Below are 15,458 nucleotides of genomic sequence, written 5' to 3'. Positions count from 1 at the left end.
GAGCCTTGATGTCATGAAATATGTGCCTGTAAGCCCATGGCATTTTCTGCTAAGTAGTTACTTATATCTAAAGACTAAATCGAATTTACTCTCAATCATTCTGTATGTTTCCTCAGTGGAGTAAAATCACTTCCTAACTCATGCCAAGCATGTATTCAATCAGTAGATATGGATGTTTAGATTAATCAATAGAATTGAATTTCATTGCACTCAAGCATCCATTACAAAGTTCTTCTTTGAGCTAATGATATCAGCTTACTCCTATGATTTCATTAGGAATTACAAAGAGTGATATTTAACTCTTCCATTCTTTCTGTATTAGCATCTGTTGGTTCATTACCTTGAGATAAAAGTTTCCTGATTTCTCTGTGTTTAAAGCAGTAAGCTGGTTTGTAGCATTCTATGAATATGACCAACTCACTTAAAAACAATATTAATTCACAAATACTGAAACTCTTTAGTGGCTTTTGTTTCTCCAGCATTGGCTACTCCTTAGTCCTGACCCCTGGACTCTTTGATGATTTACTCATTTTGTGTCAGAAACAAGGGTTTCAGCCCCCTCTCAGGACACAACACTGTAATAACTCGTTCTTTTTTCAAGAAAATTTACCTTGCCTTTTGTCCTACCTAATGCTTTGTTACTGTGTGGAAGCAACATGACCAAGACAGTTCTTATAACAGGAAGTATTTAACTGGAGCCTTGTGAACAGCTTTAGAGGGTTAGTCTACAGTCATTATGGTGGGAAGTAGACAGGCATGGTGCTGGAGCAGTAGCTGAGAGCTTTATATCCTGATCCATAGGCAGCAGGCAGAGGGAGCCATGGGGCCTTGTCTGGGCTTTTTAAACCTCAAAGTCTACCCACTAGTGACACACACCCTCCAACAAGGCACACCTCCTAATTCTTCCCAAACAGTTTCATCTACTGGGGACCAAACACTCAAATATATGATCCTATGGGGGCCATTTGTGTTAGAACCACCACACCTTCTCTTATATCTTTCTTGTAGTTGAACTTTTTATTCAAGAATTTCTCAATTATTCTAGACATACTCACAGTGTTCTTTCTGGGTTTCCCAATGGGCTTCATTTAGCATACATGTATACATATGTATTTCTCAGCCTTTTCAAGTAATATATGGTAATAATGAAAGTATATGAATACAGATTTTCATATCTGACTGAACATAGTTCATATTTGACTTTTTTCGCATTTAAATTTTGCTTTGATACAGATGCAGTTTCTATTATTAAAGTTTCTTTCAAGTATATTTCAATGGTTAATTACTTTTTATAGTGTGTGGGAAAGTTGGAGAACATTTCAGGATTTTTTTATTTCTTTCACAGTAATTATTATAACAAGCAATTATACTTATTTTTTGCTGCACCTCAGAATTATTTCCACTTGTTAGATAGACACATGGTCTAGAATGAAGGACAGGTTCAGGACTAATGAAACAATCACCAAATTGCTTTTTGAAATATGTAACTACACTCTTATCAGTAGATTGGCAATATTAGTTGATATTGGATACTTTAAGTTCAAAGCCACTAGTCTATATATTTATTATGTTTCACTTTAATTACTGTGCAATTTTAGAATGCTATTTAATAAAGGATGTTTTGTTTAATTTACCTTCCATTTGCAATTCCTCCTGTATAAACTGGGTTTCGTTTTCTAATTTTCTTGTATGTATTTTGAGAAGTCTTTTTCAATTTACCAAGATTCTTTACATACAGGTAGATTTCGTCAACATTTGTAAATAAATAGCAATAATTGTTGAAAGTATTTCCCTGGTTGGTCACATGCTTTGAAGTTTATAATACCTAAAATACAAAGTAAATAAACTATATAAGGCATTTCTTTGGTGCTTTCTAAAAACATTGTTTTGATTTAGATAACGATGTATCATCTGGAATTGAGTATTTATCTTCTTTTTTTTTTTTTTTTTTTTTTTTTTTTCGAGACAGGGTTTCTCTGTGGCTTTGGAGCCTGTCCTGGAACTAGCTCTGTAGACCAGGCTGGTCTCGAACTCACAGAGATCCGCCTGCCTCTGCCCTCCGAGTGCTGGGATTAAAGGCGTGCGCCACCATCGCCCGGCATTGAGTATTTATCTATTTACTTACTTATCCTTTGCGAATTTCATTGGTAACTTCTCCAGGTGGTTATAATATTCAGCCAAAGTTGAGCATTACTACATAAGATAGATTTCTTTAATGAACCAAAGAATAAAGATGACATTACTCTAAAGATTAATACAGACAAGAGAGGACCAGAAAGACATAAAAGCATTGTCCCCAATCAGAACCAGTATTGTCCCTATTTCAGTTTATGCAAATTTATCTGAGCGTCATCCACTCCTATATGATCCTACCTGTGTAGAAGATGCCTTTCTGACCTGGGAATATGTACCAGAGAGATGGCTAGATAGGTGGGAGCAAGGCATTCTTGAGATTAGAACCACCAGAAAGACCTTGCAATGGTTGGAGCGAACTGGGCAGGTTTACTAGGCTCACACACCTACCAAGGCATCTGCAAAGACTTTTCATCATAAGATAACCAACAGCCTGCCCCTTACTTCCAACCAATGGGTCACAATGAGAAATAGCAAATGATCCTTCCGTAGCCCAACATGTCCCAGATTTATTTGAAGCATCATTTCCAGTTGAGCTACGTTTAACTTCAGTAGGTTGGAAATGACTTTTTGATCTGTGTTGCAAGTTTGCCTGAGCACCACGGAAACTGATTGTGAATCCATGAAACAGCCGCATCATAGAATGTTTAATGAGACACGTCAGTTTAATTGTGCTTCAAGACATCCAGGGCCAGAGTTTGTCAGCATTTTGCTGACAAATGTCGTCATTTGCAGACTAATCTTCAGTACTGACTATGTTCACTGTGCCTTAAAATATTGGGAAATGAGCTATGCTTTGAGAAACAAAAGACATCTTTTCTCTGGGTAGACAGGCTCTCAGGCTAGCAATGGTATGAACTTGCGATGGTTTGGAAACAGACTGGTGGGTTAAAGGTCACCGTTCTTCCATCCTGATGCAGAGGATGCTGTATATCTGGATGATGAGAAAGAACGAGAAGAGTACGTCCTGAATGACATCGGTGTGATATTTTATGGGGACTTCAGTGACATCAAGAGCAGAAGCTGGAGCTACGGCCAGGTGAGCCACTTAAAATTTGTCATTGTCAAGGACATTTTTCCCTTAATATTTTTTGTCACATTTATTACTGCCAGGTGCCATGAGTCAATATTAGAAAAGCACAATTTCCTGCTTTTCAGGATCTGAGACCCCAAGACAGAGTGCCAGGGAGTGGAGACCTGGAGAGAAACTGCATAATTTATCAGCTGGAGCCACTTCTCTTCCTCTCATTACGAATGTCCCTGAGATCGGGGCACCTACTGATAACACGGCAATCACTGAGATAAACTTAGAAACCATAAAGTCTCATTACTTCAATCTGAAATAAGCCAAAAATTTTCTTTGCTTATGAAGACATTTTTGATGCAAAGAACACAGCAGAGGTGGACTTTCACTTCGTGAGGGCTCCTCCTGTCTTATATGCAAGTCAAAATCTGACTACCTTCCTGTGATACATCTGAATGTCATTTATTTTCTTTTATGTTTTTATTTTTTATTTATTTAATTTTTTGAGAAAAATGGGGTTTCTCTGTGTAGCCGTAGCTGTCCTGGAGCTCACTCTATAGATCAGGCTGGCCTCAAGCTCAGAGATCTTCTTGCCTCTTCCTCTGCTGGGATTGATTAAAGGTGTACACCACCACTGCCCGATTTTCTTTTATTTATTTGTTTGGTTGGTTAGTTGGTTGGTTTTTCGAGACAGGGTTTCACTATTTAGCTTTGGCTGTCCTAGAACTCACTTCATAGACCAGGCTGCCTCCAACTCATAAAGATCCGCCTACCTCTGCCTCCCTAGTGCTGGGATTAAAGGCAAGCGCCACCACCCAGCTGTTTTTTTTTTTTAATTGAGAACAGATTTTTTAATACAATGTATTTTGATTATGGTTCCCCTCCCCCAGTTCTTCCCAGATCTTCCCTCCTCCCCACCCACCCAAACCACATCCTCTCTTGCACTCTCTCATTAGAAAACACGTAAATATCTAACAAAGAAATAATAATAAAATAAGAGAAAATAGAAAACCAAGTTGTTTTTGGAGTCCCAAGGGACTCTGGGAAATCATTGTGCTCTGGGCAATACATCCATCTGGTGGAAGGATCGTAACAAACTTGTGCAGTGTCCTATCGAGCCTAGAGTTGGTGTGTGGTTCTTGAGTATGCTGGCTCTCTAATGGTTCTGCTCTTATTCCTGGCTTCCTTTTCTGTTCTCCTCTATTTTATGGAAAATTAAAGCAGGACACACCCTTTCCTTCACTTTAATAGTTCATGGCTAAAGGTTATAGGAGGTCAGTCCATATTTCTAAGCAGTAAGTTGTGACTGCATTTTACTTTTGCACAGTTTATCTTGTTTTGCAGAGTGGAGATTATTAAATAGCTTCTCATTGTTTTCTCCCAAACAGTTTGAAGACGGCATCCTGGATGCTTGCTTATACGTGATGGACAAGGCTCAGATGGACCTTTCTGGCAGAGGGAACCCCATCAAAGTCAGCCGTGTGGGATCTGCAATGGTAAGAGGCACAGCTGGTGATGATAAAGGGATATTGACATAAACAGTGACTTAGCTTTACAGTCTTTCATCTGTTAGGTTCAGGTTGATGGTGTCCAGGTGGGTGTTCTTGAATTCTCCCACCTTTTCATAGGCTACAAAATGAAAATTTCCACTCAAAGCTGTTTGTGGGTTTTGATTCATGTCAAGCTTGGTGCCAGGTCATTTTGATCCACTGAGTCATTTTGCCCGTCCCTACGAAGCTAAAAATCTCATCTAGAGACTAAGAAATGACCATGACAAAAATGTTAATTACTGTAACCAAGTGATCAATCAATAAAACATCAAAGAATATAGGCAGCTAGATAAGACATGATTTTCTCCATGTCTACAACCATGGAAACAGTCAAGAAATAAATGGTTGGCGTTGGAGAGACGGCTCAGTATGGTGTGTAGAGGACCCAACTTCAGTTCCCAGAACCAACATCAGGCAGCTTACAAGCAACTGTAACTCAAGCTCCAGGGAAATGGATCCCCTCTCCTGGCCTCCAAAGAGCACTCATCTACTCAGGTGCACCGCATTCTCAACCTACACACATACACATAATTAAAAATAAAGTAAATCCTTTGTAAAAGAAAGAGATACTTTGTGTAGTCAATCCTAGTTGCTATGCAATGCTACCACACCATGGGGCTTTATAGCTCATAAATAAGTGTTGCTTCTCCCCAGAAATCTTCTAAGTCAGTGGACATTCATCACTTATGTCGTTTCACAGAGAGAAAACAGGGCCAGCGATAAAGCTCCTGCCAGAACCTAGGTCTGCCAACTCCGCATCTCAATGCAGTCTACATTCCTCACTATTCACTGTAGGAGATCCCAAAACATCTTCAAGAATGCAGAAATCCCCCAGGGGAGCAGCTGAAGAGGAGCTAGAAGCCCATGAATAGGAAGGGTAGGACTAAGGTAGGAAGCTAACTAAGGGATTCTGCATGGTCCTAACCTGTACCATGTCCATAGTACTCAGATAACCTTCAGTGCATGAACGAGCATCACATCTGGCCCAGGAGTACAGCACCCTTCAGTTATAGTAGGCCACATTCATTACATAGGAAGACTGAATGGAAAACATCGTTATATTACCTATGCCCTTACAGCTACGAAAATATTTTCCCTGGAAGAATTTTATCTTTGATTTTTGGTTTGTGCATCTTTTCAGCCAAACAGAATCAATTTTGTTGACACATAATTACTAAGCCAAGGAAGATATAATATGTACATTCTGATTGGGTGCTAAAAATAGTGATTTTTATTTTTATTAAGAACTGAGTTACATGAAAATTTAAGACATACTAGATCTTACAAAATGAGAGCAGAATCCAACATCTAAAATCTTGGGACCAGAGTCACAGCTCACTGGTGAGAGTATAGATTGTCTACTTAACATGTGTGAAGCCTGGGAGAGGGGTGCTCAACCCTGACCCCTAAATAATAAACATGTGCATCTAAATACATAAAATAAATAGGCAGCTTTTGCTTTTTGATGTTATTTGTATTATATGATGAAAAGAGGATCCATCCTAAAGGCCTTTGAGAATGTCCACAGAGCATAGGTGTATAACACACATCGGACCTGTACCTGTTCATTATGGTTTCTACTTGGAAGTGAAATTTCCCTTCTTTTTTCCTTCCTCCTTAGAAGCAACCCTGACACATTTCAGTGAAGAGAGAAGTAATATTTAGGAGTGATGGGATATGAGTTGTTTCCCTCCTAAGCATTTTAAAATGACGTGGTCTTTGACTTGACTTTACACAACCATTGTGCGTACTTTCACCAAATATGGAAATCACAAGCCAATGCAAAGCAGTGCAGAAGGAAGGCAAAAAGAGACAATTTTACCCAGACATCTGCGGTTGCATCTGACCAGGTGGAGGATGTTAGGTATTGAATTAAACACGTGACATCAACTCAACTTGCTTCAACATTTCCTTAGGTCTAAACAGCCTCTACCTGAAGTTCAGATTTGGCCATCGCACATCATAGTTACACAGCCTGGAGCCAGAAAGATAAGATGTGCACAGAGGATAGCGTGGTGCAGGTTTGATTTAGTTTCTAGATGGGGAGACCTTGGATGTTACAGGACAGAGGACTGCTCTGAGCAATTTGTAGTGATCTCTCCACTTCCCCTTGGTTTCCCCCGTGCTACTGTTCACAGTACAGAAAGCTCAATTGTGAGAGAAACCCCTTCACCTCTGCCATCTCTCTTAATCCTTAGAACAGCTTTGTGAGTCTTTCTGAAATCATTTCAGCTGTAGTAATTTTTGAAGCTGACACTGAGCCTCCAAAACTGACCTTCTAATATCCCAGTTAAAGATTTACCGTAAAATGTGAAAAGATGCATTAGGAAAATATGGAAGGAACAGGCATGAGGCTGGGTGAGTGCGGCCATAATCAAATTTCACAGGTATATGGCCATGTTATTCTCCCCGCCTGGCCCCCCAAGCCCCAGGCAGATGGCACCGATGTGGGGGTGTTTTCTTTGTCCCTTTAAAATGTGTCTTAACCCTGCCACAGGCTAGATGTGCTAGAACAGAGACGTGTGTGAGCTGCAAACCCTTCCGGAGGACCACACAAACCATGCATGCATGGATTCTAGTTCTTGCACAATGAGAATAATTGTAGGTAGAACCTTCTTGAAAGCAGCTAGCTACTCTAGCAAGTCATGGGCAGGAGAGGGCTGGCTCTGACTGGGCACCTGAAGGATGTAGAACCAGCAGGAAGATGGCACAGGAGCACTTGACTGGAGCCCCAAAGGCAAACTGGCTTCCTGCGGCCATGGCACACAAGGCTGGTAAGGACAGTGGAGGAAACTCGTTATGTGTGAGGATAAAAGGACACAGATGATGACAAACTTTCCAGCGATAACAGTGTGAATTTGGCTTTTAAGTGTACGATTTCCAGACAAAAATCTTTGTAGTACAGGCTATCTGCTATACCAGCCATACAAGGTATCTGCTTTACCAGTCTTGTGTGTGATAGACTGTTAACAGCATCCCACAGCCTCTACTCAGGAATTCCAGGATCACCTTCCCATAATGCACCACTTGTGACGTTCATAAATCTCTTCAGATGTTACCAAATATTCCTTGTGGGTACAAATCACCCTAACAAGGACTGCGTTGCTAGTCCTCTCTGTGCTCAGTTTTCCCTCCTATAGAATGGATGTGACACCTTCTTGCCTGCATAGTAGGCCTTATTCTGTCTTGCTTTCCATTCTTTGCTGGAGAGATGGTGAGGGCTGCTTTACGCTAGAGGGCCTGTGACTGTGTCAAGAGATGGGCCCTGGCTCTGGTTCTTCTGTTAATCGCGTGAAGCAGGGAAGAAGACTTAACTCAAGGACATATGTCTTCCTCTCTCAAAGGCAGTGTCGTCTATTCAGATACCTGAAATTCCCACTGTTAGCAAGAACATCTTTTATATTCTTCGAAGGAAAAATTTTTTATTCTGCTTTATGTATCCAGTATCTCCTCTTGTTATGTTTGGTTGCTATTGTTTCCCTTCAACGAGACAGTGGGAAGTATGGGTGACCATCTGGAAGCTTGGAGTTGTTGGCCTTTCGCCAGGGAATTCACAACCTGAACTCCTCTAACCCTGCTCTCCGGGAACGGGCCCGAGATGTTGTGATCTTACACAGATGGCATTTTATTTAGAATCACCTAAATGAGGAATGATGCATTTTACTAATATTATGTTATAGGTTCATTTAAGAGAGAAAAAGGGGGAAAACCAGGAAACTAGATAAAGATATTTGTGCCAAGTCTTTCTCCCTCCTCACTCCTGATGTGACAGAACCCTCAGAGAACCCCTGGGAGGTATACCAGGAAAAGTTAAGGGTGAGTGGTGACATCTGAAAATGTGTTTCACTCACCTAACATTAAAAGTCTTCAGCTGCTGCCCTAGGTTGCAGTGAAGCATCTGGGTGTGGGCTCTGAATCCCTAAAAGGACACGGGCTCAGAGACCGCAGGAGGCAAGGGCTCTGAGACCCCAGGGGGCAAGGGCTCAGAGACCCCAGGAGGCATCAGTAACCACAGGCTATTGTCACAGTGGTCGCCTTGTCCCTGAACTGCTCTGTTCTTCCTATATATTTTTATTATTAAGATGCTCAGAGCTCATACCCCAGGGGGCATGACTGATTGGCTCTGGCACTGTCTCTAGGGGAAGCTTCAGCAGCTGCAGAGGCCTCTCTTGCTGCAGATACCAGGCTGCTTAGTCACTGTTCAAGTCCTACATGCCCTGCCTACATGTACGTTTGTTTTGTCTATAAAGGATCTACATGAAAATCAGTCATGGGGTCTAGAAGACTCTCCAGGGTCCTGGAGATGAGAAAGCAGAAGCCCTTAGAAGCAATGTCATTCATTCAAGGTCATGTGGGAAATAAGTGGCTGAGCTGGAACTAGACACTGTCTTCTTTCTCAAAACATATTGCTCCAGAGCATCTCTGCCAGCACAGTGTTGCCAATAGCACAATCACTGCATCAAATTGTGCGACTGTCACCTAGAAAAGGACAAGTCCCTAAGAATTGATGGATTTAAAGGGGGGAATAAGTGAGGAAAGGTGTCAAGATCTCAGCAGCTGGAGGCTCTGTGTCCCTGGGAAAGAGGTCACCAAGAGGATTAGATGCCAAATGTGCTATGGTAGAAGATTGATAATAACGATAGTGACAGCAATGGTATTGGTGATCATGGTGATGACTGAGAGTGGTGATGGTGATTATGGTGGTGGTAAGAGTGATAACCATGGTGATGGTGGTACTAGTGATGGTGATATGATGCCATGATCATGGAAATGGTGACAGAAATGCTGAGAGTGTGGTGAGCATACAGTAGAGGTAACAGTCAATGGTGGTGAGGATGGTGATGATGGTGATGTCATAGTGATCGTGCTTCAGGTAACAACAGCAATAATGATGAGGATGATTTGTAGAGGATGGGAATGATGGTGGTGGTGGTGGTGGTGATGATGATACAGTGGTAGTTATGGTAGTGATATAATGGTGGTAAGGATGTTGATAATGATGGTGATGTGGTAATGGTAGTGCTATGGTAATGGCGATGGTGGTGGAAAATATAATTACAGTGAGGATGAGAGTTGTAGTGGATTGATATGCCAATGGTGGTGTCGTTGACAATAGGGATGGTAGTCATGTGATGAGGGGGGAATGGTAGGGGTGGTGGTGGCGGCAATGTGGTGATGATAGCTGATACTAGCAAAACCACAATTATAACTCATTCATTCAACAAGTATCTGGGCACTGGGGTTTGATGGTGAACCAAACATAGTTTCTACCCCCACAGAGCTTATAATCTCATAGAAAAGACAGACAAATAGAAAAGTCCAATGTAACACAGAAAATTTCCTGATGGAAATAAGCTCGGACTGTATGATGTTGTTGTTGTAACAACAACAAAACCTCTTGACTATAACTACACACTTCTCTGGGCCTACACAGAACAAATAAGTATTGAACTATTGGATCAAAGGGTGCAGGGAACAGGTGACAAGTATTGGATAATAACAAAAAGCCAGGCTGTTATTCACAGAAAGTCTTTATCTATTGTGGATCTTATACAAATGGCTGGTTACCAAGTACAGTGGAGGACAGTGTAATGGGGGAGGGGTTCTGAAATGTGCACCTCTGGGGCCTGTTTGCTTGGCAAGTCAGAAACCATAAGGTCACCCAACTAACATTCTTCCCATGGGGTCTCAACATTTATAGCCACTTGATCCCAGGATGCTATGTTTTGATTTGATTGCAATAAAAATATAAGTAAAAGCTATGATTAATGAAAATTTTGGAAAGATGAAAAATAAAAACAAACATCAATAAAGTTACATATTTTGAATTCCAGTGTTTCTCACCTTTATCAATCTGGACTTCCCAGCCTCCCTTGGGGTGTGCACATTTATTTTTAACCATGGTCTTTGCTGATATCGAGCCACGATGCCATCATTAATCCCCATTAATGCCTTGCTCTGACTACACCTTCAGGGAATTAACTCAAGATTGAACTTTTTCCACCAATCGATGGTCTATGTAGTCTTTAGTGCTACTTAAAAAAACCTGAACTACAGCTAGTAAATCAAACTGACCATGCTGCAGGCAAGTCTCAGGTTCCTCGGACCTTTGAGACAACTGCATTGCTGCTTCTGCCTCCCAAGCTCCCCGATCACAGCCAGAAAGTAACTGAAAACAGAGCTCTACTTACTTGGTCCATCTTTCTCCCCGCTTTTTTCTCTAATTGTTAGGAGATTCTCCCATCTGTGGGTGGAAAACATAGTCACATCATAACTACTTCGCTACGTTGCCAAGCAACTCCACAGGGGATGAAGTTTTGTTTTGTGTTTTCTTTCTTCCTTTATTTCAGTTGTTTCCTTCCCCATCTTAAATGATGGAATAAACATCAATTATAAATATTCATTTATAGTTTAAGATTTCCTCAAATTAAGAAGTTCACACCTGAGTCATTCCAAATGAGCCCTAAAGTCAGAACTAAGTGTCTGAAATCTATTCTCTGGTCATACAACCAGCAGCAGTATAGTCCCTAGCATTTTTAGATTTGAAATTTGGATGTTCTAGGTTTAAAATTTTAGATTTGTACAAGGAAACACCCAAATTTCCCTTTGGTCCCTAAAGCAGACAAAGACCCCTTTGTTAGTGAGGGACTCCATCAGAGAAACCCTGCGGTCATTGTCACCTTCCACCACCAGGGCTCTTTCACATCTTCTTATATGGGTCTTTTTTTGTTTAACCAAAAAAACATGATTAAGTGAAAATGAGTATTTTCCCCATTTTCGTGCTCCACTTATATAATTACTGGCCAGTAATTATACATTTCCAATGGCTATGAAGGGAATTTCTAGCAGGTTATTTGTGCATGCACAGGGATATGAGTTCATGCCACCTTTGAGAAGGGGGAGAGAAATCTTTCACTGATGTGTTGTAAGAATCAGGTCCCCATCACTCATTTGCAAATTCCCAGTCTCTTGGCATTGCAAAAAGACTCCTGAAAGGAGCTGAGACCCTGTCCAGAGTTCTATGCCTTCAAAATGATCAGCTTTTATTTCTGTTGCTAGCATCTACTTCCTTGATTCATGCCCATAAACATCAGGATAGGCATTCCTCATTTGGAAATGGCTGGAAACTGCAGGTTGACTGATAATCCCTGAAACCCTACAGTAAGGGCACAACCCAATCAGTAGGCATACCCATGAGACAACTTTTAGAGAATCTACTGATTGGCGCTCATGAATAATGCTATGGCAGTCTAGCATGGTAAGATTCTAAAAATGAAAGACCAAGATTTTCTTAAACACAAAAGGCACCTGTGGATCCAGAATGACTATGGAAATTGGGGACACAGGAAGATCAGGACAGATCCATTCCCAACAAGACATACCATCTTGATGATGGTCCCTCTCATCACCAGAGATTGTCACTTCTGTTTACTGAAGATTTTTAGGACAACTGACAAATCTATCAGAAGCCAGAGGGAACAGTGGGAAAGTGAAAATTTATCTCATAGAAATATCTGCCTAAATTTTAGCAGTGGTGGCACATGGCTTTAATCCCAGCACCCGGGAGGCAGAGGCAAGCGGATCTTTGTGAGTTCAAAACCAGCCTGGTCTACAAGAACTAGTTCCAGGACAGGCTTCATAGCTACAAAGAAACCCTATCCTGAAAAAAAACATCTGCCTAACCTCTTGTGAGAAAATATGTCTGTCTATTCTTTAAATAACCAATAGACAGCTGGACAAGATAAGGTATCAGGAAGTCAGATAACCTTATCCAAGGTCACAGCTCTGGAGGCGAACCTCTGGCTGCCTGAGCCTACTGTTGCAAACAGTAAGCTACACTGCCCCTGGATGCATCTGCGTCCTGTCCTCTGCCCCTAGCACATGATCTCCCCGGGCATAAAGATATAATTCTTGTCACCCTTTCCATCTGAGTGGCTCCTTCCCCTTCAGGTGGGGGCGACAAGGGACAGTGAACTGTTCAGGCATCATTTTTTTTTTCTTGTGGTAAAAGCCAGCGATGTAATGAAGTTTCCATTTGTGGGCAAACAGCTTGGCTTCTCAATTATCAAGGTTACATTTCTTATGCCTGTTTGTCCCATATTTTTGGAGAAAAAGAGACATTTATTACAAGCTATTTCTCCAACGTGATAATCATAGTCAATCTAAATGTCTGCTTTCCCTGAATTGCTTCCTGGAATGAGTTTCAACACAGCATCTATTTTGTAATCACACAGGCTATTTCTGAAGCACGGGCTCTTGCTTTTCAGCACTCCCTCCAAGCTGTGCAGACGGAGCTGGTCTCATCTGGGACCAGCGTCTCTAGGACAGATGGCTACAACGCAGCACAGCCTAGGGGCCTCTTAGGACAGAGACTTAATGCCCTCTCTGTTTCCCTCTCATCTCCCTCCCTTTCTCTGGCTTCTTCCTCTATCCTTTCCCCTGTCCCATCTACCCCTTTTCACTCAAGCATTTCTGATGATCTGTTCTATACCAGTGATTCTCAGTCTGTGGGTCGTGACCCCTTTGGAGGTTATATATCAGATATACTGCATATCAGATATACTGCATATCAGATATTCACATTATGAATCATAACAGCAGCAAAATTACAGTTATGAAGTACAATGAAATAATTTTATAGTTGGGGGCAGCAACCACAACATGAGGAGCTGTGTTAAGAGGTCATCACATTAGGAAGGTTGAGAACCATGGTTCTATACCAACCAGCCCTATAGCACACAGTAGGGATACGGTGATGGAAAAGAAGATTAGGTGTTTCTTGCACTTGCTTTGTGTCTCTCTCATTGGTCTGCACCCTGAGGAAAGCTGCTGTCCTTCCTTGCTGTGAGTTATACACACCTCCTCTGGAAACTCACACGAATAGGTGGTGAAGACTGAGACTGGCTTCATGCACTCCATAAATTGTTCACAAGTCTTCACCTTTACAACATTTTATTGTCTTATGTATTGCAACTTCTTGCTCTGCTTGTATATTGATTGATCTTTGAAATGATTCCCGTTTGGGGCCACTACACAGCTACTATTAGCATTCTGAATAAGTCTTTTCTCTTTACATTTTTTTTCTTGTTAGCGTATATTGATTATATGTAATAATGAGTTTTATGCAACATTTTTATACCTGTACATAATACAATTTGATCATATTCATTCCCCCCATTACCTTCTCTTATTCTCCCAACTTCCACTAATTTCTTTCCTCTTCCCAAGCAGCTCCACTTTCAGATTCACGTCTTTGTGTGTGTGTGACCCAATGAGTGTTACCAAGGTTGTTTACATGAGTGTGGGTAGGAATTTGTTTACAGGAGCTTATGTGTCTTATCCATGGCTATATGACAGGAGAACAGAAGTCCCACCCCTCCACCATCATCTGTGTATAAATCCCCAGAGAGATGTGGAATCCCATGAGGCCTCCCCACTCTATGACAGTTGTTGGCAGGCCCTCTCTCATGGAGAGCTCACGCGGACAATTGCAGTGGTGCTGAGTTCATGAGTATCATGGCCACACCACACCTGGAAGTCATTTCCCACTGATCCCTACCTTCCACTGACTCCTACACTTGCTGTGCATTCTTTCCTAAGTTCTCTGAGCCTTGGGGACAATAGAGATGTTCCCTGCGTGGCCACACATTCAATGGCCCTTTATTCTCTGTACTCTGACCAGTTCCAAGTCTCTGCGGTCATCACTGACCACTGCATGGAGAAGCTTCCCTGACTGAAGCTGACAATGATATTCTACAGGGGTTCTCATAGTTATTTAGAAGGTAATTTGATAGGCATGCTTAGTACTTTTAGCCAAACAACAGTAGTAGCTTCTTCAGTAGAGTCTGTGTCCTTCTCAGCTTTCTTTTAACTGGAAATAGTTTTTCTGTTGTTTTATTTTTAATACTGTATGTTCAGATTCTAGCTTACCCTGCCTCCACTCCACCCAGATCCTTCCCCACTTCCCTACCCACCCAAATCCACATTGTTTCTCTCTCTCAGGCATCCAAACAACAGCAACAATAATAAAAATAAAATAAAAATAGACCAGAATAGGACAAAACAAACAAACAAACAGAAAAAGGAAAGAGCCAAAAAAAGCATAGGACACATAATGCTGAGACACACACACATTCACACATAGAGAAAAGCCCTAAACAAAATGTATAACTGAAAGATCTGTAAGATAAAGCAAAATGCCAAGACAAACCATTGTGAACCAAAAACATTCAAAAATATCATTGATGTCATTTTTTGTTGGCTATCTACTGCTGGTCATGGAGCCTGTCCTTAAGTATGGTTTGTATACACAGTGAGACTCCATTGGAGAAAATTCATTTTTCCTTTGGCAGACGTTATCAATTGGAGATGGCTTCTGGGTTAGAGATGGACGGGCTTTTAACCAGGCTTACAATAACCAGTTGTAAATTCCCTTCTATGGGAAAGACATCAACTCCATTACTCCATAAAAGGCCTGGTGTGGGCACCCATGGGCACGTCTTGCCTGTCTAATTGGTATCCTTGTACACAGGGACTACAACGGAGTGAGACATTAGCAACAGTTCTTTCTCTGCAACCTGTGCGGTACCTTCTATCTTTTGATGTGCATATTCTCATCTGTGGAGCAAATGTCTAAAGCTAGTATGTCTGTATTACAGGATATGTATGTGTTTGATTTTCCTAGGTACCCTTCCGTTAGCTGCACAGAAGAGTTGCATGTTTTACATTCCTCCAGAAACTTCTACCTTTTT

At 41.3% G+C, this 15,458-nt stretch overlaps 1 protein-coding gene across 1 annotated transcript in view; it reads left to right on the top strand.

Moving 5' to 3' along the window:
• The window catches only part of F13a1 (coagulation factor XIII A chain), a 159,711-nt gene that overhangs the window by 64,738 nt on the left and 79,515 nt on the right, over nucleotides 1-15,458 (top strand). Inside the window, exons 5-6 of the mRNA XM_057787428.1 lie at nucleotides 3,054-3,172; nucleotides 4,546-4,653. Coding sequence (XP_057643411.1) covers nucleotides 3,054-3,172; nucleotides 4,546-4,653 — 227 coding nt within the window. The remainder of the gene's footprint in view (nucleotides 1-3,053; nucleotides 3,173-4,545; nucleotides 4,654-15,458) is intronic.

The sequence above is a fragment of the Chionomys nivalis genome, chromosome 13 (genome assembly GCF_950005125.1).
Source record: "Chionomys nivalis chromosome 13, mChiNiv1.1, whole genome shotgun sequence".
NCBI lineage: Eukaryota > Metazoa > Chordata > Mammalia > Rodentia > Cricetidae > Chionomys > Chionomys nivalis.
This window is presented reverse-complemented; position numbering and strand designations above follow the sequence as displayed.